Source organism: Rosa chinensis, chromosome 7 (genome assembly GCF_002994745.2).
Source record: "Rosa chinensis cultivar Old Blush chromosome 7, RchiOBHm-V2, whole genome shotgun sequence".
Taxonomy (NCBI): Eukaryota; Viridiplantae; Streptophyta; class Magnoliopsida; order Rosales; family Rosaceae; genus Rosa; species Rosa chinensis.
The window spans coordinates 59043877-59070752 of NC_037094.1; the positions used below are offsets into that span (position 1 = coordinate 59043877).

A 26876-nucleotide genomic window follows, 5' to 3' on the forward strand; every position below is an offset into this window, starting at 1 on the left:
TTGCTAGCATATTTATATTAATATATGGACGGTGATGAGTTTGAATCATGGCATCATAAATATAGTAAATATATATATGTGAGGCTGTGATGCAAATGTTGTTTGCACTAATACCAAAAGTATTGGTATCAGGAGCATATGGGCCATGCCTTATAATAAATAGGGTGCCTGTCAGATAGTGGTATAGCTATTAGTAGCGTTTAAATTATAAGCCATGCCTCTGCAAAGGCACGTGTGTAGCACAGAAAAGGATAGCAAGACTTATCTTATGGCTGTCCTTGCTGCAGAACTTCAAAACTTCGAAGTAGGTAGGCGCTCAAAACTTAAACCCAGAGAAATTCAAAGTAGGCGGTGGAAGAAGAAGATGAGCCCAACCCAGTCATCACGGATGACGCCGATGCATGGCTGATTACTGGCAATTGATGGCTTCTGTTGAAGTTTTCGTGAAAGGCCAGAGATGAACGATGCCGGTGACGGCGGGCATTGTGCTCGTGCGCAGAGAGAAGACATGGTGAACGCTGCACAGTCAAGCTCAGTGTCCAAGAGTTTTGGGTGTGCCGGTAGAATTTCTGGGTGTGAAGAGAAGATGTTGGTGTGTGGCCAAGAACTTCTGGCGGTTTTCCGAGATGAGTACACCGGCGGTGCATCAAGATTGTTAGCGGATGGTGCTTGGCGGTAATGAGCAAGTGGAGCGTTAGTCTTGGGTGAGTTGTGGCCAGCGGGTGGTTTTCCGGCAGAGGATGGCTAGCGGTCAGCGGAGGAGGATAGCCTGACAGCTGGCGGAGGAGGCCGGTTCCTCTGGTTTGAGGCTAGCGGTTCCGCCGGTGAGGCCGCTGAGGTTGGCTAGTGGCAGAAGCGCGGGTTAGTAGAAGCTCAGGTCAGCGGTGTACAGTCCGGCGGAGCCTCTCCGGTGGTGAAGTTCAGCGGAAGTTGCACGGTGGTGCAGTCCGGCGGAGGTTCGACACTTGGAGCTCCTAGTGGGTCAGCGGAGCTTTGTCCATGGCCGGCGGAAGTTGCCAGCGGAGAGCCTGCAAATTGTTGCTGTGCGTATACTGGCGATGCTGTGCCGGCGTTGGGCCGGCTACCGCTGGGTGGCTAGCGGTGTCGCTGATGAATGGCTAGCGGAAGATACTAGCAGAGGTGCTTACCGCTGGCAGTGCCTAGCGGAGGGAGCGGCAGTTGGGTCCGGCGGAGCTGCAAACTAGAGCCGAGGCTCCGAGCTCGAGTTCAGCGGAGATGCTCGGCGGAAGAGCTCGGCGGTGACCTGGAGGTTGGCGGAGGATCCTGGCGGTTGGCGGAGGAAGAGTTCGGCGGTGCCGCTGACTAGGTTCGGCGGAGCGGAGCCTGATGGAGACCACGAGTTCCAGGTCGAAGGTGGACGGAGCTGCAATTGGTAGTGACTGGCGGGAAATTTGAAAATTGGAGGGGTGCCCAGAGAAGTTTTCTGGGTGTCCAGAGAATTTTTGCCGCCCATTGTTTTTTTTTTTGTTTTTTTGTTTTTTTTTTTAAGGTTCAGCGTTGACCAGACGTTGACCGGATCCTATGGGCGTTGACCGCCTCCGCCGGGCGTTGACCGATCCGCCGGGCGTTGACCGGCCCCTATTTGATGTTGAATGAGCGTTGACTCGATATTTTCGGGTCGAAGTTCGTGGTAGGTGACGAAGCCTTTGTGTTGGCTTCCCACAGAAGGCGCCAATGTTAATGCTTGGATCCGTGGGGATCTAATTAACGATAAGTAAGAGAGAGAGAGAGATTGACACGAAATGTATAGTGGTTCGTTTCCCGCCTTAGCGGGAAACTACGTCCACTTGAAAGCTTATACTAGTGTGTCGAGCCTTGCGGCCCAAGTGTATTACAAAGTGTGTAATGGAGTTCACCTGGAATCGTGGGAGGAGGGTTCCTTTTATAGGTGAAGGAAGCCATCTCCTTTACATTGTTTTCGATGTGGGACAAGTAACAACTATTCTAGTATAGAAATGCCTAGTGTGGAGGCAACTTGGCAAGGCCGGAAAGGTGGCTTCCTGGCGACGGATTTGCGACTTCCGGATACCGTAGCGTAGCTTGAACATAGGGCTACAAGATGCAAGTAGCGGTTGGGCCTCACCATGCCTCGTGGGTGTCCCAAAGAGGGTGTTAATTATGCTTGGTGAGATAGCAAACTAGTGTCACTAGTAGAGGTATCTACAGTAAGAATAAATGCAAAGCATTGTTTTGTCTTGCCCTGTTTCCCAAAGAGAGCCATTTAATGTGCATTTTAACTTTGCAGTGTAATCGTGGGTAAAGAGGAGAATATTGTGTTGGACTACTTGAGTGGTCGGATGATCATTGATGGAGCCTTCCAAGTCTACTCTTGTCAAGAATTGCACAAGGCATTTGCGGTTGTTCTAAGGACATGAATGTGTGGTAAAAGATGGACTGATATATGTAGTTCAATCGAGGCCACAAATCTAGCCTTAGCAACCGCATCTTGTGTTGCATTTGTTATGTGCATGTTCTTGTCAGAAGGATAGGTATGAAAAGAAAAATAGAGATTTTTTTTTTTTTTTGGTCACAGAATCAATTTAGGCTAAAGGTTTGTTGTAACAAAAGAAAAAACTGGTAAAAAAAAAAAAGCGCTAGTCAACTGAAGTCCTACATGAGTTTATTCATGGGAATTACCCGGAAAAGAAAACATTCCACCTCACTCTCTAGATGATGGAGTGAGCATTGGATTTTATTCATTTCTTATTAGCAATTACTTAAGGTAGAACGGGTTCTTGAGCTTCAGAGGGAGAAGCAAATCAGAAATGGCTTCATCCTTCTCCTTCACAGAAAGGTACGACGTGTTCTTGAGCTTCAGAGGTGCAGACACACACAACTACTTCACGAGCCACTTCAACAGTAAATTAGTGGCGTCTGGAATCCATACCTTCTTCGACAACAAACTAAGGAGAGGGGAAGATATATCACTGTCATTGATCAGGGCAATCGAAGGGTCTAGGATCTCTCTCATAGGCTTCTCAGCGAACTATGCAAGTTCAACATGGTGTCTTGATGAGCTGGTGAAGATCATGGAGTGTAGAAAAACATTGGAGCAAGCTGTTTTTCCAATATTCTATCATGTTGATCCTTCAGATGTCAGGCATCAGACGGGTAGTTTTGCGAAGGCATTTGTAATTTATAAAGCTGCAAATAGATATCAGAGAATGTATCCAGGTGGATAGCTGCAAATTTGTCTGGCTTCCATCTTCGTACTACTGCTAATAGGTAATCACTTTGCCTTTTTTTACTGCCAGCTGTTAAATTTAATTTCCTTTTTCTTTTTGGTCCATTTTGTTAGCATCTGTACACCTTCATCCTTTATTTAAATTTTATTTCCTCTGGCAATCTGTAGTCACTATCAATAAGATATTAACTCAATTCAGCATTGTAGTTGCGCACTGAGTCTTATAATTAGTTCTATTTCTGGATTTAATCGACAGGAATGAGGGAAAGTTTCTCCATGACATTTTTTGACCTGATTAGTAGACAGCTGAGACCCACACATACTTACATGTGGCCAACGACCCAGTTGGAAATAGATTTTGGCGTTGAAGAGATTAGTAAATCATTATGTGTTGGAGTAGATGATGATGTTCACATGGTTGGAATTTGGGGTATGGGTGGAATGGGCAAAACATCTGTTGCCAAAGCCATCTACAACAAATTTTATCGTAGTTTTGAAGGTACAAGTTTTCTTTGCAAGAAAGACTTCTTTCTGATATCTTAAGATCAACCAAAATAGAAGTAGGTGATGCTGCCTGGAGGGATCATTGTGATACAAGAAAGACTTGGAAAGAAAAATGACCAGTTCCTTGTTGATGATGTAGATGATGTGGAGCAATTAAATGAATTAGCCATAAGGCGTGATTCGTTTGGTCCATGAAGTAGAATTATAATAGCTACAAGAGATCAACATTTGCTGGATGAATGAATAAAGAAGAAGCTCTTGAGCTCTTTTGTCGGCATGCATTTCAAAATAATTGTCCTGAGGCAGAATTTTTGGAACTCTCAAGAAGTGTGGTTACCTACTTTGGAGGTTTACCACTGGCTCTTGAAATTTTAGGGTCTTTTCCCTTTGGAAGGAAGGACATAAGAGATTGGAAAAACACATGGAAGAAATTGCAAAAAATATTCAGAAAAAGCTCCGAATAAGTTCTGATGCAATTGGTGAGAACCAGAAGAACTTATTCCTCTATGTATCTTGTTTCTTCATTGGAATGGACAAAAACTATGTCATAAAAATACTCGAGGGCTGTGGTCTTTCTGCAATAATAGATGTCAGTGTCCTCATTCAGTGTTGCCTTGTAGTTGTTAGTGAAAAAAACAAACTCACAGTGCACAATTTGCTTCGTGACATGGGCGTCAGGAAGTATACCCCAAAGACCCTGAAAAATGTAGTGAGTGTGGCGTCAGGAAGATGTACTAGATGTCAATATATCTGTAAGTACTTCCCACTCAAGACAAGCATATGCATCCCATATCCAATACTAAAGATAAGTTGCAAATTTCATTTATGCAAAAGCATATAGCGCTCCATCGCATTTCAGTGCTCCACATCATTATTATTGTACAGAATCCAGTCAGCATTCATGACTCTTTGACATGAGCATAAATCAGTTTTCACATGCAAACAAGATTTTCTTACTTATTGCCTTCTATTAACAGGGAACTAAAAAGATTAAAGCGCTTGCTCTAAATCTGCAAAGATCTCCGAAAAAGAGTTTCCGAACAAAACCATTTACAACGATGAAACTGAAATTTCTCCAACTCAACTATGTAGAGCTGATTGGAGACTATGACCATCTTTCTAAACATTTGTGATGGCTCTGCTGGCATGGATTCTCTCTAAACTTCATAGGAATTGATTTTCTTCCTCAAGGAAACCTGGTTTCTATGGACCTGCAGTACAGCAATCCCGTACAAGTTTGGGAGCGTCCCAGGGTAGATTAAGCTGAACCGAACTTTTGAACTGTTTCTTTCTTATCTTGTTGAATTTTGATTTTCGTTTTCTATTGGTCTTGTTTAACAGGTGCTCGAGAAGTTGAAGATTCTTGATCTCAGTCATTCACATTACCCGACACAATCACCAGACTTTTTAAAACTCCCAAATCTTGAGTATTTGATCATGAAAGGCTGCAAGAGTTTGTCAGAGATGCACCAGTATTGCCGATGGTAAAAGACTTGCTTTGGTAAAACCTTAAAGACTGCAAAATGCTCAGGACCTTCCAAAGGATTTTTCTGAGTTGAGAGATATTGAAACTCTCGTTCTTTCTGGCTGTTCAAGATTGAGAATTTTGTCAAGGACATAAGGGAGATGACATCACTGAAAACTATTGTTGTAAGTGGCACAGCCAAAAGTCGAGTACCACCCTATATGGGAAGATTGAAAAACCTGAACTACTCATTGGAAAGCAGTAATGTTCATAACCTTCCAGAACCCAGTGGCCTTTCCCACCTTGAACGTCCATGTTTCTGTAATTGCACAAACCTTCCTGCAAGTGGAGATTTACCAACTAGGTCGAAAGACTTGGAATCATATTACTGCACTGCACTGGCAATAATTCCAAATTCAAATTCAAACTCTCTCTCTCTCTCTCTCTCTCTCTCTCTCTCTCTCTCTCTCTCTGTGACTTGGAATCAGATCACTGCACTGCACTTGCAATAATTCCAAATTCAAACTCTCTCCCCCCTCCCCTCTCCCTCCCTCCCTCCCTCCCTCCTGCAACAGGAGACGGTGGGAAATGATTTTCCAAAGCAGTTCACGTATTGATATTGTATCTGCTTGATATGATATAAGGATTGACTGCAACGGGAGACGGTGGCATTTGTTTGGGGGGAAATTATTTTCCAAAGGCAGTTCACATATGTCAGAGAAAGTGACCAAGTCTTTTTCCAAGTGCCTCAAACTAATTTACAAGCTTTCACTGTCTGCGTAGTTTTTTCTTCTTGTTTTGACGAGGGCATGTCTCCAAGTGGTATATCCATTTTTGTTACAAGTTATACCAAGCTCATTAGCTTTGTTGTCAAGCCAACTCATCTCACTGAAATAACTTCACATGAAGTTATTTGGCGAGTAAATTTGTTGAATGATGAGTTCAATTTGGAAGGTGATGACTTTGTGGAGGTTGAAGTTGCAATTGGATCTGGTTTCAGAGTGAAGAAAACTGGGTTCAGTCTTGTATGGGATCCCAAACTTATCAGTGAAAATACCATTGAGTGTGAGCCTATCCCATACGAATATTTTCCAAGTGATGCTGGTAATCAGGCAGGACCAAGACATGAGTCATCTGATCAGCACTTTGAGTAATATCACATACAGCAGCAAGCTTTTTGCCGCATAGTTTGTTCTCATCTTTGTTTGTTGTGTTTATAATTCTTCCCCCAATAGTTTAATTCCAGTATCGAAATGAGTACAGATAAGAGAAAAAGCAGCTGAAAGTTAAGGTAGAAATTCAAGCAATAATTGAGTTAAATCTCAAAATCAGAGAAGCTGCAGGGAAACTGGTGATCAAGTACTGCAAAGTATTTATATTCCAGTCAGATCCTGAAAATATCTATATTCCGGATGGATATAGGTGCTGTTTGTTGACTATTTTACTTGTGCAATTTCTGTGTGTTTGCTAGGAAAACGGAATTGAGAAGAGAAGCAAACGCAGAGTTTGGAATTTTGTATTTTGATGTGTATGGTCTGTAGAAAAGTAGAAAACAAAATAGTTCCCAACTTCAAGGTCAATCCATGGCTTGTATGCGTTGGAACTTCGATGAAGGATTTTTGTTATGTGGATCCAGCTCCTCTAAAGTGAGGAGTCTGTGAATTTACTTAAATTTCATATAATTTTGACTCTCCACATGATCTAAATAGGAAAAAACCCTAAGAGGAATTGTAGTTGGAGAGGGGTTCTAACAGGGAAAATTTATTATATTATATGATCCCGGATTAGGGTGGTTTTATTCATACATTCTAAATTAGTATCTGTTTTTTAACTTTAATTTTCAATTTCATTTTTGACCCTTAAAAAAACTGAGAATAAATTATTCTTTGAAAAGAAAAAAGTTCCGGCTTCTCCTCCACCATAGATGGTGATGGTGTAGTCCTTTTATGAAAAGTTGGAGATCTAAGTTGTTTATCATATATGATTTTTTATTAATCAAACTGGATTGGTGATGCTTCCACGGGATGTATTATATGAATTCTATCTTTGGATCAAATTTCATGATGTTCTGTTTTCATATATGATTTGTTAGGCTGAAGGTTGAAACTTTTTTTTTTTTTTGGTCAGAACGCAAGGTTGAAGCTTGAAATGACTATTATATTATGTAATTGGTTGAAGCTTGATCCGACTTGCTAAGAATCTACATAGATGGGTAGGGAAAAAAATACAAACAATACCCAAACTATGACCGACTCCGAATTTCTGTACCCAAGTTTCCAAAACTATCATTTTGGTACTTGAAGTTCGGACCCCGACCCAACTTTAGTACCTAGAACACTGTTAGCCGTTACGGAATTAGTCGACTGTTAAACTTTGAGGGATATTCTCGTCCTTTCACTAGATTTCTTCTTCTTCCTCTAGCTCTCTTCATTTTCTTCTTCCTCCCAACTCTCCCATCATCTTCTCCAGACCATTGCCAAAAGAATGAAATCCAGAATCCTCTCTCAATTTTTGTGTTCTTCTGATGATTTCAACATACCTACCCTCTCTCTTTTGGGTCCGTATGCTCAGCTCTCAAACCTTGAGCACCACTGCCATCAGTTGGAGGAACACCTTCCTCCATGCCGCTTGAATTTATAGCTTTGGAATGAGGACCTTCTGGTGTTCGCAATTGAGGCCGAAATCGGCACCTCTCAAACTTCCACCTTTAAGCTGATCAAAGCCCAAAATTTCTCACAACCCACTTCATATCTCCCCTAAAATCAACCGACCCAAAAACGATCAGCCCCAAAGCAAACAATCAGAGCTAATAAAAACACTATCTTCCCCCAGATTTCTTCTTGCAAACCCGTTTTTTACACACAACGACGAAAACAAGAGCAGAAAACAAAAGGGGATTAAGTGTGAAGAAAGTGATTGTGAGAAAAATTAGAGGAAAACAGAAAAGAGGTTGTCGAGGTCTCTCGATTGGCTCTGTTGGAGCTTAGACTCCACCACTGCTGATTGCTACTTCTTTGGGTGTCAGAAAGTGATTTTTGCTATTAATTCACCATTTCACCATCGTTAATGGGTTTATGGTAGGCTTCACCATTGTTGATTGTTTCTGGGTTTCTGGATTTGAATGGGGACGAGAGAGAGAGAGAGAGAGAGAGAGAGAGAGAGAGAGAGAGAGAGAGAGAGAGAGAGCATGGGTTGTCTGGGTTTGAATGAGGACGAGAAGGGGGGGGGGTGTGGGGGTGGTTATATGTCTGGGTTATATATCTGAGAGAGAGAGGTTATATATCTGGGTTTGAAGAAAAAAAATTGAGAGAGGAAAAAAATATTAAAAAAATTCTAAGTGAATGAAGTGACCAAAATATCCCTAAAAATACGCCTTGTGGCATACGGGTTAACGCCGTCATGGACGGTAGGTATATATGTTGGGTCGGGCGGGATATTTGGGGTACCATTGTGATAGTTTTGGAAGTTTGGGTATAGAAATTCAGAGTGGCCCATACGTTGGGTACTGTTTGTATTTTTTTCCCTAGATGGGTAAGAGAACGGATGAAGCCTCTTTCTTTCTTTCTTTCTTTTTTTTTTTTTTTTTTTTTTTTTTTTTTTTTGGGACAATGAGAATAAGCCATATGGATTTGAAAATGCTCCTTCATTCTTTTTTGTAAAAGAGCAAAATTGGACTTCAAAAAAAACAAAAAACTTTCCAAAAGCCGAGGTTCATCCCCAGGATTATGATAAGGGAAAATGATCATTTATCCAATTTCAGCTTAAAAATTGCCCACTTGCTCCACTAACTGTTTTTTAACCACATTTACCCAAAACACTCTAAGGGATTATTTCCCTAATACCCAATTAATTCTTTTTTATTTTTTTTGAGACTTTTTTGCCCTCTCCTTCATTTTCACTTAGAGGGAGAAGTCATCCTCCACCTTGCCGACCTCCGGTAACCAGTGGCCGGGCGCCGACTCCGGTGACCGGAATCCGGCGACCAGTGACCGGGATCCTACCACCGATGACCGGAATCCGGCGACCGGTCACCGGAATCCGGAATCCGACTACCGGACTGGTGTCCGGATTCCTACATCTGAATTTATTGCCCCCTAATAATACCTAGTAATCATATTATTGCCCCCCAGTAATCATATTATTGCCTCCCAAATTCATATTATTTCCGTCCAGTGAATTGTATAAACTCCCAAAACCAAAATGAATACACTATAGGTCACAATTGATCATATTATTGCCCCCCAGTAATACCTAGTAACCATATTATTGCCCCCCAGTAATCATATTATTGCCTCCCAAATTCATATTATTTCCGTCCAGTGAATTGTATAAACTCCCAAAACCAAAATGAATACACTATAGGTCACAATTGATCATATTATTGTCCCCCAGTAATCATATTATTGCCTCCCAATACTCATATTATTGCCCCAATAATCATATTATTACCCTCCAATAATCATATTATTGCCCTCAAGTGAACCAAAATGAATACACTACAGACACAATTGATCAATTTATATGTTCAATTGTAAACGTTCACTTTTTTTTTTCTTTTTTTCCTTCCCCATTCTCGGAGCTCTTCCCATCGAGATCAGAAAAAAAAAAAAAAAAACAGAATTTTTCTTCGGCCACCCAAAGTTCCCCTGTGGACACCCATGCTTCTCCACCCCGATTTCGGCACGATTCCGACCGGACCGCCTTCATCTTCTCTAGGTCCTCTTCTCTAGTCACTCACCTGCAGCCCATCTCCGACCGGTCCCAACCCCGACACAACCCATCTCCAGTAGCTCACCTACAGTCCATCTCCGACCGGTCCCATCTCCGCCTTCGTCTTCCCCAGGTCCTCTTCTCCAGTCGCTCACCTGCAGCCCATCTCTGACCGGTCTCAGTTTGGTGAGGTTCAGGCACCGCAGCGGGATGGGAGCTTCAGATTGGTGATCCATGATTGAGGATGGTCGGCACCAGAACAGTATTCGGTGATTGGCAAAGGTCGACGAAGATGGGGCTTGGGATGTGCTAGCCGGCGCCGGGATCGAGGTCGACGAAGAAGGTGTTGAAGGCGTGGTCGCCACTGCCAGCTGGAGAGAGAGAGAGAGAGAGAGAGAGAGAGAGAGAGAGAGAGTGAGAGTGAGAGAGAGAGAAAGAGAGTCTGGGAGGAGAGAAAGTCTGAGAGGATTGAGATCTGTGAGTTTTAGTTTGATTAATAGGGGTAAAATTGTCAGTAGATGTTGAATTGGGTAAATGAGGTTAGAAAACTCTTAGTGGAGCAAGTGGGCAATTTTTAAGTTGAAATTGGGTAAGTGGTCACAGCCCCTTATGATAAACGTGGTGGTTCAGGTTGATATCATTGGTTTATATGACATGCACTTGATCTTAATTGGTTCAGTTTTTTTTTTTTCTTCTATCACCTCTTGCAATGGTTTCCACTAAATTCGAGTAATATTATTGGTCCAGACCACCTTATGACACTGCCACGTTGTCCGGGACTATTCTATGCTCACTAATTCATTAATAGTGATATGTAATCTAGGAAGATTTGAGGTTTTGAATAATGAACAAAGTCAAGTTAAGCTATCATTAAAACTATCATTAAAACTACTGAAAATAACAAACAATGTCAAGTTAAGCTAGGTAAATGATAAAATTTTGATATTTTGGTATGAGATTGAAAACACCCCATAATTAGGAAACTAAAATGTAATTAATCATTTTTCTACTTTTTCTAGAGCTAAAGGCATCTCCCTTCCTTTTGATAATAGGATACTTGGAATTTAACTGCCTAAAAGGCTGGGGTAGCTGTTCAATTTAATCCCTCCTTTCCTACGAGTCAATTCTTGGAAATGATCAAGGAAAACGGAGTCTGAAATTGCCAAGAATAATAGTTCTTGGATCCGGTGTCCATCTCTACGCATTACGAGAAAAGAAAAGGTGTGTTCGTGGAAACCAACATGGGGCCATGAACAAGAACTGGAGAAAAAAGGTCGCTGTCACTGGGTGAAAGAAACGCGTTGATGATGCCTCTGAATAAGAAATCAAACCGTTTACTTGACCTGACCTGAGTTGCTGCTAGAATTTGTGGTTTCAGAGAAGCCACAAATTCTAACAGTGGTATCAGAGCCACAAATTCTAACAGGAACTATCAACTATCAGAAACTCCTCTGTTCTAATACAAAACACCTCCTCTGTTTTAACTACTCAACCATCTCCTCTTTTTCAAAGTCCTACTAAAACTCTTTCTCCCAAACTCTTGCTCCTAAAACTAAAGTCCTAAACACATTGTCCTAGCCCACTACTTCTAAAGCTTCCGCACCAAATTACAATAGTGGTATCAAAGCCACAAATTCTAACACTTGCTCTTCTTACCGATTTGTCCATCGTCATTTCTCAAATCTAAACCACTGCATCCATAGCCCCTTACTCCAATGAAGGCATCGTCATCATCCTCATCACTTCCATCGGGGCCACCATCCTCACGGCCACCGGAGTTCCCTGACTACACGTACGACGTGTTCTTGAGCTTCATAGGTGAAGACACACGGAGGACCTTCACAGACCACCTCTACGCGGCACTAGTTCGTGCCGGAGTCAGGACGTTTAGGGATACCGAGGGACTAAGAAGGGGAGAAAACATAGCTGAGGATTTGGTGGAGATAATCCAAGGGTGTAGGATCTCACTCATCGTCTTCTCAGAAAAGTACGGGGATTCGAGTTGGTGTCTCGAGGAGCTGCTGCAGATCATGGAGTGTAGAAAAACACAAAGGCAACGGGTTTTCCCAATATTCTATCATGTCGATCCTTCACATGTCAGAAACCAGACTGGTAGCTTTGCTCATGCGTTTGAGAAACATGAAGCCACAGTACATCAAGGTAGAGATAAGATAGCAATGTGGAGAGCTGCTCTTAGAGGAGCGGTGGATTTGGCTGGCTTCGATATTGCTGATAGGTAATACTTATATATATATATATATATATATATATATTTTACTTCCTATCTTTTCAGTTTGGTCCTTCTTTTCTCCTTTAAACTTTAGTCAACGGGGTGATTTCTTTCTACTTCTTAGTTCTGCTTCTGAATCTAATTGATAGACATGAAGTAGAGTTTATCAATAGCATTATTGACGAGATATGCAAACAGCTAGCCAACACATACTTGAATTTAGCTGTCTACCCAGTTGCAATACATTCTCGTGTTGATGATATTAGTAAGTGTTTAGGTGTTGGATTAGATGATGATGTTCGCATGGTTGGAATTTGGGGTATGGGTGGAATCGGGAAAACAACAGTTGCCAAATCAATCTATAACAAATTTTATCATGACTTTGATAGTAGATGCTTCCTAGCAGATGTTAGGGAGATTGCAAAGGACTCAAATGGTAAGATTGTTCTGCAAGAAAGACTTCTTTCTGATGTCTTAAAACCAATCAAGATAGTGGTAGGTGATGTTTCCAGAGGGATCAATGTAATAAAAGAACAACTTGGAAGCAAAAAGGTACTTGTCATTGTTGATGATGTAGAACATGAGGACCAATTGCATGCATTGGCTATATAAGCCGTGATTCCTTTGGTCCGGGGAGTAGAATTATCATAACAACAAGAGATCGACATTTGCTAGAGCTACTGAAAGTGGATACAATACATCTAACTCAAGAAATGAATGAAGAAGAAGCTCTTGAGCTCGTCAGTTGGCATGCCTTTCAAAATATTTCTCCTCATGAAGACTATGTCGAACTCTCAAGAAGAGTGGTTTCTTACTGTGGAGGTTTACCACTGGCTCTTGAAGTTTTAGGGTCTTTCCTCTGTGGAAGGAGCATAGGAGATTAGAGTAGCACACTGAAGAAATTGGAAAAAATTCCTGATGGCAGAATTCAGTCAAGGCTCAAAATAAGCTTTGGTGCAATTGAGAGTCAGAGGAACATAGTCCTCCATATATGTTGTTTCTTCATCGGAATTGACAAGAACTATGTCATATAAATCCTCAATAGCTATGGTTTTCTAGCAGAAATAGAAATCAGTGTCCTACTCCAACGTTGTCTTGTAACTATCAGTGAAAAAAACAAGCTCATGATGCATGATTTGCTTCGAGACATGGGCAGAGAAGTTGTTCATGAAGAATCCCCGAACCGCCCTGAAAGACGTAGTAGATTGTGGCGTCAGGAAGAAGTAATAGATGTATTGACAGATGAATCTGTAAGTACTCCCAACCCCATCAAGACGAGCATATACATCCATCTCTAATACTAATAGTGACAAAGCAGTGCTCAATTACTCAAAACCATCCCATCACTAATGTGCTTCATTAATTTCATATTCTAGTGTCTGTAATCCTGCCCATGAGGAATGCTAGCAACTTTCTCCATCTACCTTTCCCTTCTAACATTTTCCACTTATTGTCTGCAAAATGTCTTCTAACTTCACTCAATCCTATACATTTAATACTGTGAAAATTAATTTTTATTTCTTCCCAATTTACCCATAGTTAATGCAATAACCTCTTTTGTATCCTCTCTTTCTATTGTTTTTTCCTTTAAACAAAAAAAAATACTAATATCATCATATCAATCTAAAAAATAAAACCACTCTCTCTCTCTCTCTCTCTCTCTCTCTCTCTCTCTCTCTCACTATATATATATATATATATATATATATATATATTTAATTTAGTTGTTGGGTTTTGGTGATTTGTTGTATGAATTGTTTGGGAAGGAGCAACAACTAAGGTTTACAAAGGGTCTCTGTTATCTAATGGATCGAGAAGTGGCAGCCAAATGGTTTGAGAGGGTTGATCATTTCCCATAGTCCTTACTACTGAGTTTACAATAATAGGGCAGATGTTAAAACTCGTAACATAATGCTAGATGTGTTTAAGGAAATCTCTATTCTGTGTTTGGCCCAAACTCTAGGTTACTTGACCTAGTGGTAATAGGGTTACATTAGAAGGATCTAGATTCCTATTCAATGTATGATTACTTTCCTTGTATGATTCGGATTCTATGCATTGTAATCCTCTATATAAAGAGGCCCCTATTATCAATGAAAGGACATACACAACAATTCTCTCTCAATTACCGTTTCCCTAAAACACGTTATCAGCATGAGCCCTAACCCTATCTATAAGCCTAAAATCGGATTAGCTTCGCCTGTACTACTACTACCCCCGCAGTCCCCGTGTCACAACTCAACGCTAACCCTACCAGGTTAGCCTCCCTACCCCTGCAGCACCTGCAAGCCCCGCTTGCCTCTTGTCCTCGTGCCCGCAAGCCCTGCTTGCCCTCTGACTTCGCGCGCGTTTGCTTTTCCTGCGACACCGCGACACTCCCGCGGCGCATGCGAACCGCAACACTCCCGTGACGCACGCGACACAGCGACACTTCCGCGAGATATCAGACTAGTACCCTCGCGCACGCTCGCTTCTCCCGCGAACCCTCGCCTGCCCTCGATACTCCGCTTCTTCGCAGCTCCGCATCCTCGCGACACCGCGACCCTGTGACACAGCGACACATCCACGACGCCCGCGACACCGCGACCACCCCACCATCTCTCTAGTCTGTCCGCTTAGGACTGAAGCTCGCTCTGCAATCCTAAGAGGTAAACTTTTCTAAAAGTTCCCATTTTTGAAGTTTTCATTCTTTTCTTCTTTTCTCGGGGACTTCCAACATCCCTTCTTCTAGCCCCCCTTTCTTCTTCATATGGGATACCAAAAGCCGAACTGTGGGGGTTCATGCTCACTCCAAGCTTGGAGCTTGTAGAGTCCTCCAAACTTAGGGTTTGTTGAGAAGACAATGATCGACCACATACATCGTTGTTTTGATCTAATCCAAAACCCCTATTGGAATCAGATTTTCTTGGAAGCGACTACGCTCAGAAAATCTCTAAATTTCTTGGAAGCAACTACACTTAGAAATTTAATAGTTTTTTGTGGTAGCCTTTTTCGCTCCAAAACTAACCCTAATTTCTTGTTCTCTTTCAAGATGAATAACCTGAACAAACTGGACTTCGCTCCATTGGGAACAACTGGCTCTGGATATCACAGGTGGGTTCGTGATGTCCGCCAGCATCTCAAGGCCGATGGAATCTTGGATATGATTCTCGAGCCTAGTCAAGACGTGCTAACAATTGAGCAAGCTCAAGCTTTGGAAGAAAATAGAGCATCCTTAGAGGCAAATAAGGCGAAAACCACCATCCTAATGACTCGTCATATGGATGATTCGCTCTAGTACGAGTGTATGAATGAAGAAGACCCTAGAAGGCTGTGGGTCTCACTCGAAGAAAGATTTGGCAACGTCCGTGACTCCCTGCTTCCTGACCTAGAAGTGAGATGGCATAGCCTATGCTTCTGTGATTTCAAGTCAGTTCTTGACTACAACTCAGAAGCACTTCGCATTAAATCCTTAATGGAATTCTGTGGTACAGAGATCACAAATGCGATGTTGATTGAGAAGACTCTCTCTACCTTCCCTGTCTCTGCATTGATGGTTACTAAGAACTATCGAATTGATGTTACTGCAGGACAGATTACAAGGTTTCGTGAGCTTGTTAGAGCTATAAATGTCGTTGAAAAGCATGACAACATCCTTGTGAAGAACTATAATTTGAGATCCATGGAAACATAGCACATTTCGGAATCCAATTATAGTCGCGCCTCTAAGAGAGGGCCCCAAGAGCGAAACCCTAATCGTAGGGATACTTCTGGACGTTCTGATCCATATAATCGCTCTACTTGGGAAGGTAACTGCCAAAATAGGCGAACACGGAACCGAAGAGGTCAACGTGGAAAGAGAGAGGGAGGCAACGCCTCTGGCCATGTTGGTGGCGCCACCAACACTAAGAGCCATCTAAATAACGCTTTCAAAGCACCTCAATCAATGGAGTCTGAGCAAAGAGATGCATGTTCTCAATGTGGAGTATCCGATCATTGGGCACACATTTGTAGAGCGCGTGAAGAAATTGTCACCGCCTACAAAGCATATTGTGAAGCAAGAGAAGCTCACTACGTGGAACAAGAAGATCAAGGAGATGATCTAGAGTGAAGGGTTGAAGACTACAAATCTGGCTGGGATCAATAGATCGCCAATTCTGTTTAAGTCTTTATTTTTCCAAGAGACGTAATAGGCAATTTCCATATACTTTGTAGTAAATGCCATTGGTTTAGTTTTTCTTCACATACGCTCATCCAAAATGATTATGATGTCTAGGAAGGTTTTGAGATAAGTGGTACATAAGCGAGCTTTGCTCCACCGACATCTCTCTACTCACCTGGTCATATTTATTTTGGAGTTACTGAAAGAAGTCAAACAACTACCTTTATTTTGCATTAGCTAGCATTTGGATTAGATTCTCCTAATGGTTAAGAGACAATGATGTACTCCGTTGGCTTATGAATAAAATTTCGAGTTCTTTTCATTATGACTCAATTTTGATTATGAGCATATTACTTTGTGACTACGATGGCTGGGTCATCAGTATTAATTTAAGGACATGGAATAGCCCAAGTTCCCAAATGGCACATTGATTACTGTCACAGAAACTCTCTACACTCCTAGGGCAAATCGCACCTAAGAATAGCCAACGGATTTTATGCGAAAATGCATGTAGAGAACGGAAATGAGTTCCTTTGCAATGCCTCTAATGATTGCGAACAAAGGCGCATCGTAGAGAAGTTTATGTCTCTGTCTAGTGGACTCTATGTCACTATTCGAGGTATTAAATCCAATAAAGTTATGAGAGAAAATCTCTTGAATTTAGACACATATTGGCTTTGTCACGACAGGATAGGTCATCCTAGTCATGATATGATGATCTATCTACTAAAGACTTCATATGGACATCCTTTCTCTCGAGTGAAACGAAGCATGAATCAAAAGTTGATTCCTAGACTAAGTGTGACCGCCACAGCAGTCCACCACCAGCCTAGGGCTGGCACAGTCCCTATCCATGACGTCATGGATGGTGTCCATCATGGTGATGGCACCCTAGGTGATGCTACAATCTCCAACTTCGCTTCAAATAGCGTTTCAGACGCTCAGGTCCAACCAAAATCCTCATTGGTTGCTTGTAAGGCCCTCGCTCATTTTGCAAAGCCTGCTCCGTAGAGAAACTAGGACTAAGACCATCCTATGCAAATGATATGAAAATACTCATTCTGTTCTTACATAGAATCCATGGAGATTCTGTGGACTGATTCAACCAACTTGCAGACGTTTAAATATCTCATAATGTTGGTTGACATGCAAACAAGCTGGTTACGTGTTATGCCATTGTCCACTTGTAATGCTGCTTATGCTACAATCCTAGCACATATCATATGACAACGGGCTCACTCCCCGGATCATCCTATTTAGTCAATTGGAATTGACAATGCTAGAAAGTTTATATCAAAGACTTTCAATGGCTATTGCATTGGGACTGATGTTGGACATCATATTCCCAACCCAATGGTCTCGCGGAAACGACTACGATGGTAGCCCAGACATTGGTAATGCGTACTAATCTCCTTATATCCGCTTGGGGTGATGCAATATCGCATGCAGCTATGCTAATTCGTCTATGACCCACAGCCGCTCAATCTACCTCTGCGTTACAGCTAGTGACTGGGTACAAGTATCGTACTTACGCATCTTTGAGTGTGCCATTTATGTGCCAATTGTGCCGCCACAGCGCTCTATGATGAGTCCTTATAGACGAATGGGAAACTATGTTGGATTTGAGACTCCAACAATCGTCTGCCACTTAATGCCCTTGCAAGGCGATCTCCTTATTGCTAAATTTGCAGGTTGTTACTTTGATGAGACAGTCTTCCCGTCGTTAGGGGGAGATAAGAACAAGGATGTTCAGCAGGAACGACATGAATTGTCGTGGCCTGTCCCCACTATGTCTCATCTCGATCCCCAATAAAGTGACGAGATCACACATATCTACTGCAAATATGCCTGCAAGGAAGGACGTCCCTACGAGAGGACGTAGCGCCACCCTACACGGAGGTAGGCATGGCGCCAACGCCAAAGAAAGTGGCACTCTGGCATTATAGTCCATGGCCCCAGCTAGGATACGTAGGAGGCCAGTGGGTTCGAAGGATACTTTGGCACATTCCAATCCTTTGATCATCAAGACTCAAAATCCGTCTCATGAGAATCTTCCGAGTTATGGTTATCATTGGGGGACGCCTCAACGTCATAACCTATTTTTGAGAATATAGAGCTCTATGAAAATTACACTAGTGCACATGAGATGTGGGATAAAACTCCATCATAATTGATGATGTTGTTGCTGATTACACGCATTTCTATGCTCGTAATTGCACTCTAAATATTAGAATTAAGCTAATCTTTAAGTCAATTATTATATAATTAATCCATTTTTAATTATTTATAGGTAATAAGCGGAGTTGCGGAAATCATGATAAAATGAGGTGAAATTGGAGCAAATTGGATTTTTTTGACAAAAGGACGAAATAGTCAATGCGGATTAACCGTGGTCAATGCCATCAAGGAAGCTGAATCCAATTGCCTCTGAGAATTTGTGCGGAAGTATTTTGAGAAGATGAGAAAAAAAAAATTGAGAAGGAAAGAATAATTAATTAGACAAATGTCTAATTAATTAAACAAATGTTTAATTAATTAAGATTGTTTAATTAATCCAAGTTGGCACTTGGGATGTGTAGCAGCAGAATGAAGAAATGGCAAAGGCTTGATGATTAATATTAATCATCTGGACCAATGATCAAGTGACACGTGTCCTAGCTTAATCCCATTATCACCCACAGAGAATGCCAGCCACCCATTTATTATTCTATTCCTCTCCACTTTTTCTCTCGACCAGAGACGGACCAAAAAGGAAAAAATTCTATTCCTTGCTCTTGGAGACCAACGCCGACCCATCTTCTTCTTCCTACCCTCTACCACCCAGACCACCCCATTTTTTCTCTCATCTCTCATCTATTCTTCACCATTCCTCAATCAAGTTCCATCATTTTGTCAAGCATCCGGGTTTAGGTAAAAGAGAGAGTATAATTCCAAGCTAGTCATGCTCACTTTCTAGTGTAGTTGTGATTAGTCTTGGTCTCTTTCTCTTTTCTAACTCTCTTCTTGCTTTAATTTTTTGTAATTGATGAATTTCTTTGTGGGTATGTTGATGGATTGTGAGTAGTTTCTTATTTGGGTCTAGGGCTTGATGCCCTAGCAATTTTTACCATGTAATGACATTAATTTTTGGTGCTTAATGAAAGTGTGATGTGGTTTTTGTTCATGATTTTACGTAATTTTCGATGAGAATTTGTTATAGAATTTGGCCAATTTTATGACTAGTTCTTATCCTCATCATGAAATTCATTTAATTAGTGGCTTGATTTTATGAATGAGCATGTTGTCGTGAGCAAATTGTTAGTCTCTAAAAATTGACTTAATGCCATTTTACGCATGTTAGGAGCCCTAGTCCGGTCTTAATGTGTGTGCGATGAGAATGTGAATCCCCTAGCCCGGATTTACATTATTTTTGTACTATGAGAATGTGAATGCCCTAGTCCGGATTTGCATTATCACTCTAAGGCCCTAGTCCGGCTTAGAGTTAGGGATTGCGCCATTTCCCTTTTGTTGTGTGCCAAAATTATGTTGTTACGGTAAATGATTGCTAGAGTGGATGCTTTAGTACCCAAATTTTGTCCATTGTTTCCCAAACCTTTAAATTTTTAGCACTTTACTTTTTTGCAAATTTTAATTTCCTAGTTTTTAATTTCCAAAACCAAAAATTAATTCCCCCAAATATTTGCTCACATTTTTCATTGTAAGTACCATGAGGCCTTGAGCCTACCAATTTATTTTGGTGAGTTCTTGGCTACTTTTTGGCTTCGGGAGACCTAAGTTGTGCATGTGTGAGACTTGGCATCTCACTTAGCCATTTTACAATTTTTCTTTTAGTTTAGCAAGTGACTTTTGTGATCCATAAACCATCGGATCAAACCACGATCTGTTGATGAATGAATGCCAACGTAGAGAAATTTGGCCTAAATGGAAAGATGCAATCCAGGTTAAGTTGGATTCTCTAACGAAGAGGAAGGTCTTTGAGCCAGTGATGCCAACACCTCCTAACATAAAACCTATTGACTAATGGGTCTTCGTTAGAAAGCGTGATGAGAAAAAGATATGGCAATCTCACCTTATGGGGCAAGGATTCTCATAAAACGCCTTGGAATCGACTACGATGAGACATATTCTCTCGTAATGGATGTCATTGCACTCCACTACCCTGTCAGTTTAGTAGTTTCTGAATAACTGATCATGCTTACAAATGTGTTCACTACGTATCTCTATGGGGATCTAGATACGGAATATGCATGAAGGTTCATGGTGAACTTCATTTACCCAAGTTAAGTGGCTCTAGACCACGGAGCGCGTTTGCAATAAGGTTGAAACGCTCACTAAAGTGACTACTTGATTGGGAAGGGATATGCCCGAGCGTTTCCATAACAAGTTTTAGATTCTATCGCGGTTCATATTGGACATGATCTTCGTAGGAAGCTCTTAAAGAGTTAAGGGAAACCGTTGAACACTTGAAATCAGAGTTTGAGATGAAGGATTTTGGGAGAACATGATTATGTCTCAGTTTAAAACTTGAGCATTGTGGTAATAAATGCTTAGGCATTTTGACAAGGTCAAACCTTCAAGCACCCCCATGATCGTCCGTAGTCTTGATCCTTAAAAGGATCATCTTCGTCCAAAGGATGATGACAAAGATGTGCTAGCGGCACGAGTGCCTTACTTAAGTACAATAGGCCCATTATTGTACTTAACTCAATGCACAAGACCAGACATCTCATTTGCAGTAAACTTGTTAGCTAAGGTATAGCTCTGCACCAACACGACGCCATTGGATTGGTGTAAAAGATATCTTTCAGTACTTGAGATGTACGATTCATATGGCCTTGTTCTATCCCTACAGAGAGATGATGGATTCAGACCCATCACACACCAGGAACGCCGCCAACAGTGGCCTACGTCCACTATCCTCAACCCAAAACGACATGTGTTTTGGAAGGTTTTGCTGATATTGGGTGTCTCTCTGACCCATACATATGTCATTCTCAAACTAGTTAAGTGTTCACCATAGGTAAAGACCGTGATATCTTAAAGGTCTACAGAATAGACCCTAGTCGCTATATCTTCGGACAATGCAGAGATTATTGCTCTTCACGAAGTGGTTCGTGAATGTATATGGATTGGATCCATAGTTATGCATGTTCGAACAATTGTGGTTTGAAGTTTACCACAGATGAGCCTACGAGCATTTAGGGTAATGCTGCTTGTTTTGAACAAATGAAGCAAGGCTACATCAAAAGCGATAACACCAAGGATAATCAGCAACAACAAACTCTCCTCAAGATCAAAATGAACTAGGTTCAATCTGAGGAAGTAGAGCAGGTTTGCTCACTAAGTCATTGCCTAAATTCCACTTTAGAGGAACATGTTGGTAGCATCGTTTGCGGAAGTTATCCGAACTCCCATGACCATTGTCATCAGGGGGAGATGCAGACATCGGGGGGAGATGTCTACATGTATGGTCTCGAAACGTGAAGGGTATGTTGTGCTCTTTTTTCCCTTCGACCGAGGTTATTTTTGTCCCACTGGGTTTTTGTTACTCGGCAAGGTTTTTTATGAGGCAACGAAAGGAGCACCACGTTTGGGCGACACAAGGGAGAGTGTTCAAGTAAATCTAGAATATGTGTCTAGCTCAAACTCTAGGTTACTTGACTTATTTGTAATAGGGTTTAGAATTAGATATATTCTCGGAGATATTCATAGATATCCGATTAGTTGTACGATTATCTTTCCTTGTACAACTCTGATTCTATGTCTTGTAATTCTCTATATAAAAGGGCCCCTATTATCAATGAAAGGACGACTCAATTCTCTCCCAATTTTAGTTTTCCTTAAACATTGGGAAGTTATTCCACAAAACGTGGAGAAAATTATTGCACATATTTTGTTTTGATTTTTAATTTCTTTGGTTAAATTCCTTTTATTTTTCTTTTATTTGTGAGTAGTTGACCATTTTGTCTTTCTCAAATATTTCAGCTCAAATATTTTTTAATATTTGAGGGATATTTTGGTAAAATTTTTCTGTTTTGACTAACAAACTCTCTTCTCTTAATAATAGAATAGATTAGAAGCCAAACACATATCGTATAGGTGTGGATAAGGTATGGGAGAAAACTATTGGGGTAGCTATTTTATAGAACGTGGTGGAAAAAACTGTTCCTATTTTTATATTTTTTTTATTTTGTGGGTAATTTTTTGGGGAAGAATTTCCTCAACTTTTTTGTCTTTTGTTTTTTTTTTTAATATGGCCTTGTATAATATGTAGTTACCCTTTTTCCTCTGATCCTCCCCTTGATTTTATTTTAATTTATGTTTTAGAGAAACTGAAATTGCGAGGAAATCGCTGTGTATTCTCATTGATAATAGGGGCCTCTTTATATAGAGGATTACAATGCATAGAGTCTGAATCATACAAGGAAAGATAATCTCTAGATTCTTCTAATTAAACCCTATTACCAGTAGGTCAAGTAACCTAGAGTTTGGGCCAAACACAAATTAGGGTTTTACTTGAACACTCCCCCTTGTGTTGCCCAAACACGGTGCTTCTCTCGTTGCCTCATTAAAAACCTTGCCGAGTAACAAAAACCCAGTGGGACAAAAATAACCTCGGTCGAAGGGGGAAAAGAGCACAACACACCCTTCACGTTTCGAGACCATACATGTAGACACCTCCCCCTGATGTCTGCATCTCCCCCTACCGACTACGGTCATTGGAGTTCGGAATGTTTCCTGAAAGTGGAATTTGGGCAATGACTTAGTGAGTAAGTCTGCCATATTGTCCTCAGATCGAACCTAGTTCACTTTGATCTTGAGAAGAGTTTTTTGTTGCTGATTATGCTTGGTGTTGTCGCTTTTGATGTAGCCTTGCAACATTATCCTATATACTCGTGGACTCATCTGTGGTAGACTTCAAACCACAATTGTTCGAACATGCGTAACTATAGATCCAATCCATATAAATTCACGAATTATTTCATGAAGAGCAATAATTGTTTGGACCCAAAATGAGCATTTTGGCCTGACAAGGCACATCTTGGAGAAATTGAGCCAATGTCAGTGGCTCAAGCTATATATTGTCGACAAGTTCGAAATTGCAACAAAACTGGAGCCAAACAATAATCTCTGCATTGTTCAAAGATATAGCAACTAGGGTTTGTTCTGTAGACCTCCAAGATATCACGGTCTTTACCCATGGTGAACACTTAACCATTTTGGAAATGACCTTTGTGTGGGTCAGAGAGATACCCAACATTAGCAAAACCTTCCAAAACACATGTCGTTTTGGGATGGGGATAGTGGACGCAGGCCAGTGTTGGCGGCGTTCCTGGTGTGTGATGAGTCCGAATCCATCATCTTTCTGTAGGGATAGAACAAGCCCATATCAATCGTACAACTCAAGTATCGAAAGATATCTTTTACACCAATCCTAATGGCGTCGCGTTGCCACAGAGCTATATCTTAGCTAACAAGCTTACTGCAAATGAGATGCTAGTCTTGTGCATTTAGCTAAGTACAATAATGCGCCCATTGTACTAAGTAAGGCACTTTTGCCTCTAGCACATCTTCGTCATCATCCTTTCAACGAAGAGGATCATTTTCAGGATCAAGACTGTGGACGATCATGGGGGTGCTTGAAGGCTTAACCTTGTCAAAATGCCTAAGCATCTATCGACACGATGCTCAGGTTCCAAACTGAGACATAATCGTGTTCTCCCAAAACCCTTCATCTCAAACTCGGATTTCAAGTGTTCAACGGTTTCCCTTAACTTTTTAACGGCTTCCAATGAAGATCATGTCCAACATGAACCGCGATAGAATCCGAAACTTGTTATGGAAACGCGCGGGCATATCCCTTCCCAATCAAGTAGTCATCTTAGTAAGCGTTTCAATCTTATTGTAAACGCACTCCGTGGTTTAGAGTCACTTGACTTGGGTAAATTAAGTTCACCATAAAACTTCATGTATATTCCGTATCTAGATTCCCATAGAGATACATAGTGACCACATTTGTAAGCTGCATGTTCAGTTATTCGGAAACTACCAAACTGACAGGGTAGTGGAGTGCAATAACATCCATTATGAGAGAATATGTCTCATTGTAGTCTATTCCAGGGCGTTTTGTGAGAAGCCTTGTGCCATAAGGCGAGATTGCCATCTCATTTTCTCATCACGCTTTCTAACGAAGACCCATTAGTCAACAGGTTTTATATTAGGAGGTGTTGGCATCACTGGCTCAAAAACCTTCATCTTCGTTAGAGAATCCAACTTAACCTGGATCGCATCTTTCCATTTAGGCCAAATCTCTCTACGTTGGCATTCATTCATCAATGGAGTGTGGTTCGATATCATCGGACTCAACAAACTCATGCGCATGCTCAACTACATCATCATTATGATGGAGTTTCTATCCCACGTCTCATGTACACTAGTGTAATTTTCATAGAGCTCTATATTCTCAGGAATAGGTTCTGACCTTGAGGCGTCCCCCAACGATAACCACAATCCGGAAGATTCTCATGAGACGGATTTTGAGTCTTAATGATCAAAGGATTTGGAATGTGCCAAAGTATCTTTCGAACCCACGGGCCTCCCACGCATCCTAGCTGGGGCCACAGCCTGTAACACCAAAGTGCCACTCTCTATGGCGTTGGCGCCATGCCTACCTCTGTGTAGGGTGGCGCTACGTCCTCTCGTAGGGATGTCCGTCCTTGCAAGCATGTTTTGAATTACAAGAAAATAAAAACCGTAAAGGGCAGAAGATGAGAGCCACGAATTCACTTTAGGCAGCCGTGAACGCAAGAACTCCCTTCAAGATGGTACACGGCAAGGCTTGATGAAGATGGATGATGGGGTGCACGGTTTTTGCTCTTGGAGGACTTGGGAATTTCAAAACTTTGTGTGCTAAGTTTTATGGCAGAAGATGGCGCTGTAGGGTCGTAATTTTCAACGTTTGTAGAAGCCCTATGTGTATGAGAAACACCGCCCAAGTTTCCTTTTCCAATTCTGCTTTGAAAGGCTCCCCTAGTTGCTTGAGGATTACTCTAATTGGTGCACAATTAAATGATTTTCAAGCCTTAATAATCTTTTAAAAATCTTGAGGAATCCTTCTAGGACTCTCCTTCATATTTGCATCAGCAATTACCTTCCAAAAATGCACCCAAAATTCGTCCACAAAAGATTTCTGCCAAACAGTCCTGTTTCGACTAGGATTCGATTTCTGACTCTGAAGCTTCCTTCTTGGACAAGAGACGACTTCGTCTTGACAAGTTTCTGGATGGTTCTTGACTCCCACGTGTTCTATGACATCATATCTTCTAGATTTATCAACAACTTCCTGGAAAAACTCCAATTAAATCGCCGGAAAAGATCTCCCAATAAGCTTCTTGAAAAGCTGACAGTTTCTGCCTTATCAGGAAGCTTAGTTTGTGCTTGATTTCCTGCTGCCTCGTTGACACTTCTGACCAGTTATTTGGCTCTTGTTGAAGTATAACATCATGTCTTCAAGGATCGCTGGCCCTTTCTGCAAAGGTACATCTGGAAGGGTGCAAGAATTGCTTTTCAAAACCGTTCCCAGAAAGCTGATTCTGAAACTGCAGTTTTCTGCTTTGCAGCAACTGTTTTGCGCAATGAATTTCGTGGACTTCCCTAGTAATTTCTGGCCAAAAGGTTGTTCAAACTTGGTCCTTTGCATCAGTACTTCATTATCCATGGCTTCTTTGCTCCCTTTCAGCTCTTATTTCTCTTGAGCTACTTCACGAACTACCTAAAAGAAAAACAAAGTTAAAACAGACTTTTTAAAGGAAATAGCTAAGAAAAGTGTAGAGGATTGCACATTATATTCGTCGCATTTATGCTCCTATCAGTTTGCAGCATATTTGTGTGATCTCGTCACTTTAACAGGGATCGAGATGAGACATAGTGGGGACAGACTACGACAATTCCTGTCGTTCTTGTTGAACATTCCTGTTCTTATCTCACCCTAACGACGGGAAGACTGTCTCATCAAAGTGAGATCCGCAAATCTAGCGGTAAGGAGATCCCCTAGCAAGGGCATTTAAGTGGCGGACGATTTGTTGGAATCTCAAATCCAACGTAGTTGCCCATTCGTCTGTAAGGATCCATCATAGAGCACTATGGTGGGGCAATTGGCACATAAAGGCACACTCAAATATGCGTAAGTACGATACTTGTACCTAGTCACTAGCTGTAACGCAGAGGTAGATTGAGTGGCGGTGGGTCGTAGACGAATTAGCATAGCTGCATGCGATATTGCATTACCCCAAGCGGATATAAGGAGATTGGTGCGCATTACCAATGTCCTGACTACTAGCGTAGTCGTTTTCTCTAGACCATTTGGGTGTGTTCATAGGAATATGATGTCCAACATCAGTCCCAATACAATAACCATCGAAAGTCTTCGATGTAAACTCTCTAGCAATGTCAAATCCAATTGACTGAATAGGATGATCCGGGGAGTGAGCCCGTTGTTATATGGTATGTGCTAGGAGCGTATAATAAGCAGCTTTTACAAGTGGACAATGGCACAACACGTGACCAGCGTGTTTGCATGTCAACCAACATCATGAGATATTTAAATGTCCGCAAGTTGGTT

General features: G+C 41.4%; 2 protein-coding genes and 1 pseudogene across 2 annotated transcripts in view; all 3 read left to right on the top strand.

The window, feature by feature from the left end:
• Positions 1 to 26876, top strand: part of LOC112176908 (alpha-glucan water dikinase 2) — a 94255-nt gene that overhangs the window by 9158 nt on the left and 58221 nt on the right. The gene's annotated exons all lie outside the window — the stretch shown is intronic.
• On the top strand, positions 2787 to 5197 carry LOC121050686 (disease resistance protein RPV1-like). The gene is made up of 4 exons (XM_040511536.1): positions 2787 to 3132; positions 3462 to 3704; positions 4880 to 4962; positions 5051 to 5197. The coding sequence occupies exons 1-4, from the start codon at positions 2787 to 2789 to the stop codon at positions 5195 to 5197; spliced, it is 819 nt and encodes a 272-aa protein (XP_040367470.1).
• Positions 11600 to 13148, top strand: LOC112178277 (annotated as a pseudogene).

What these genes read in the sequence shown, in the direction of transcription:
- LOC121050686 (XM_040511536.1), top strand. Translation starts at nt 2,787, where the DNA reads ATGGCTTCATCCTTCTCCTTCACAGAAAGGTACGACGTGTTCTTGAGC. An exon ending in AGATGTCAGGCATCAGACGG is followed by an intron (nt 3,133 to 3,461) that starts GTAGTTTTGCGA and finishes TTTAATCGACAG; the next exon opens with GAATGAGGGAAAGTTTCTCC. An exon ending in AAGTTTGGGAGCGTCCCAGG is followed by an intron (nt 4,963 to 5,050) that starts GTAGATTAAGCT and finishes CTTGTTTAACAG; the next exon opens with GTGCTCGAGAAGTTGAAGAT.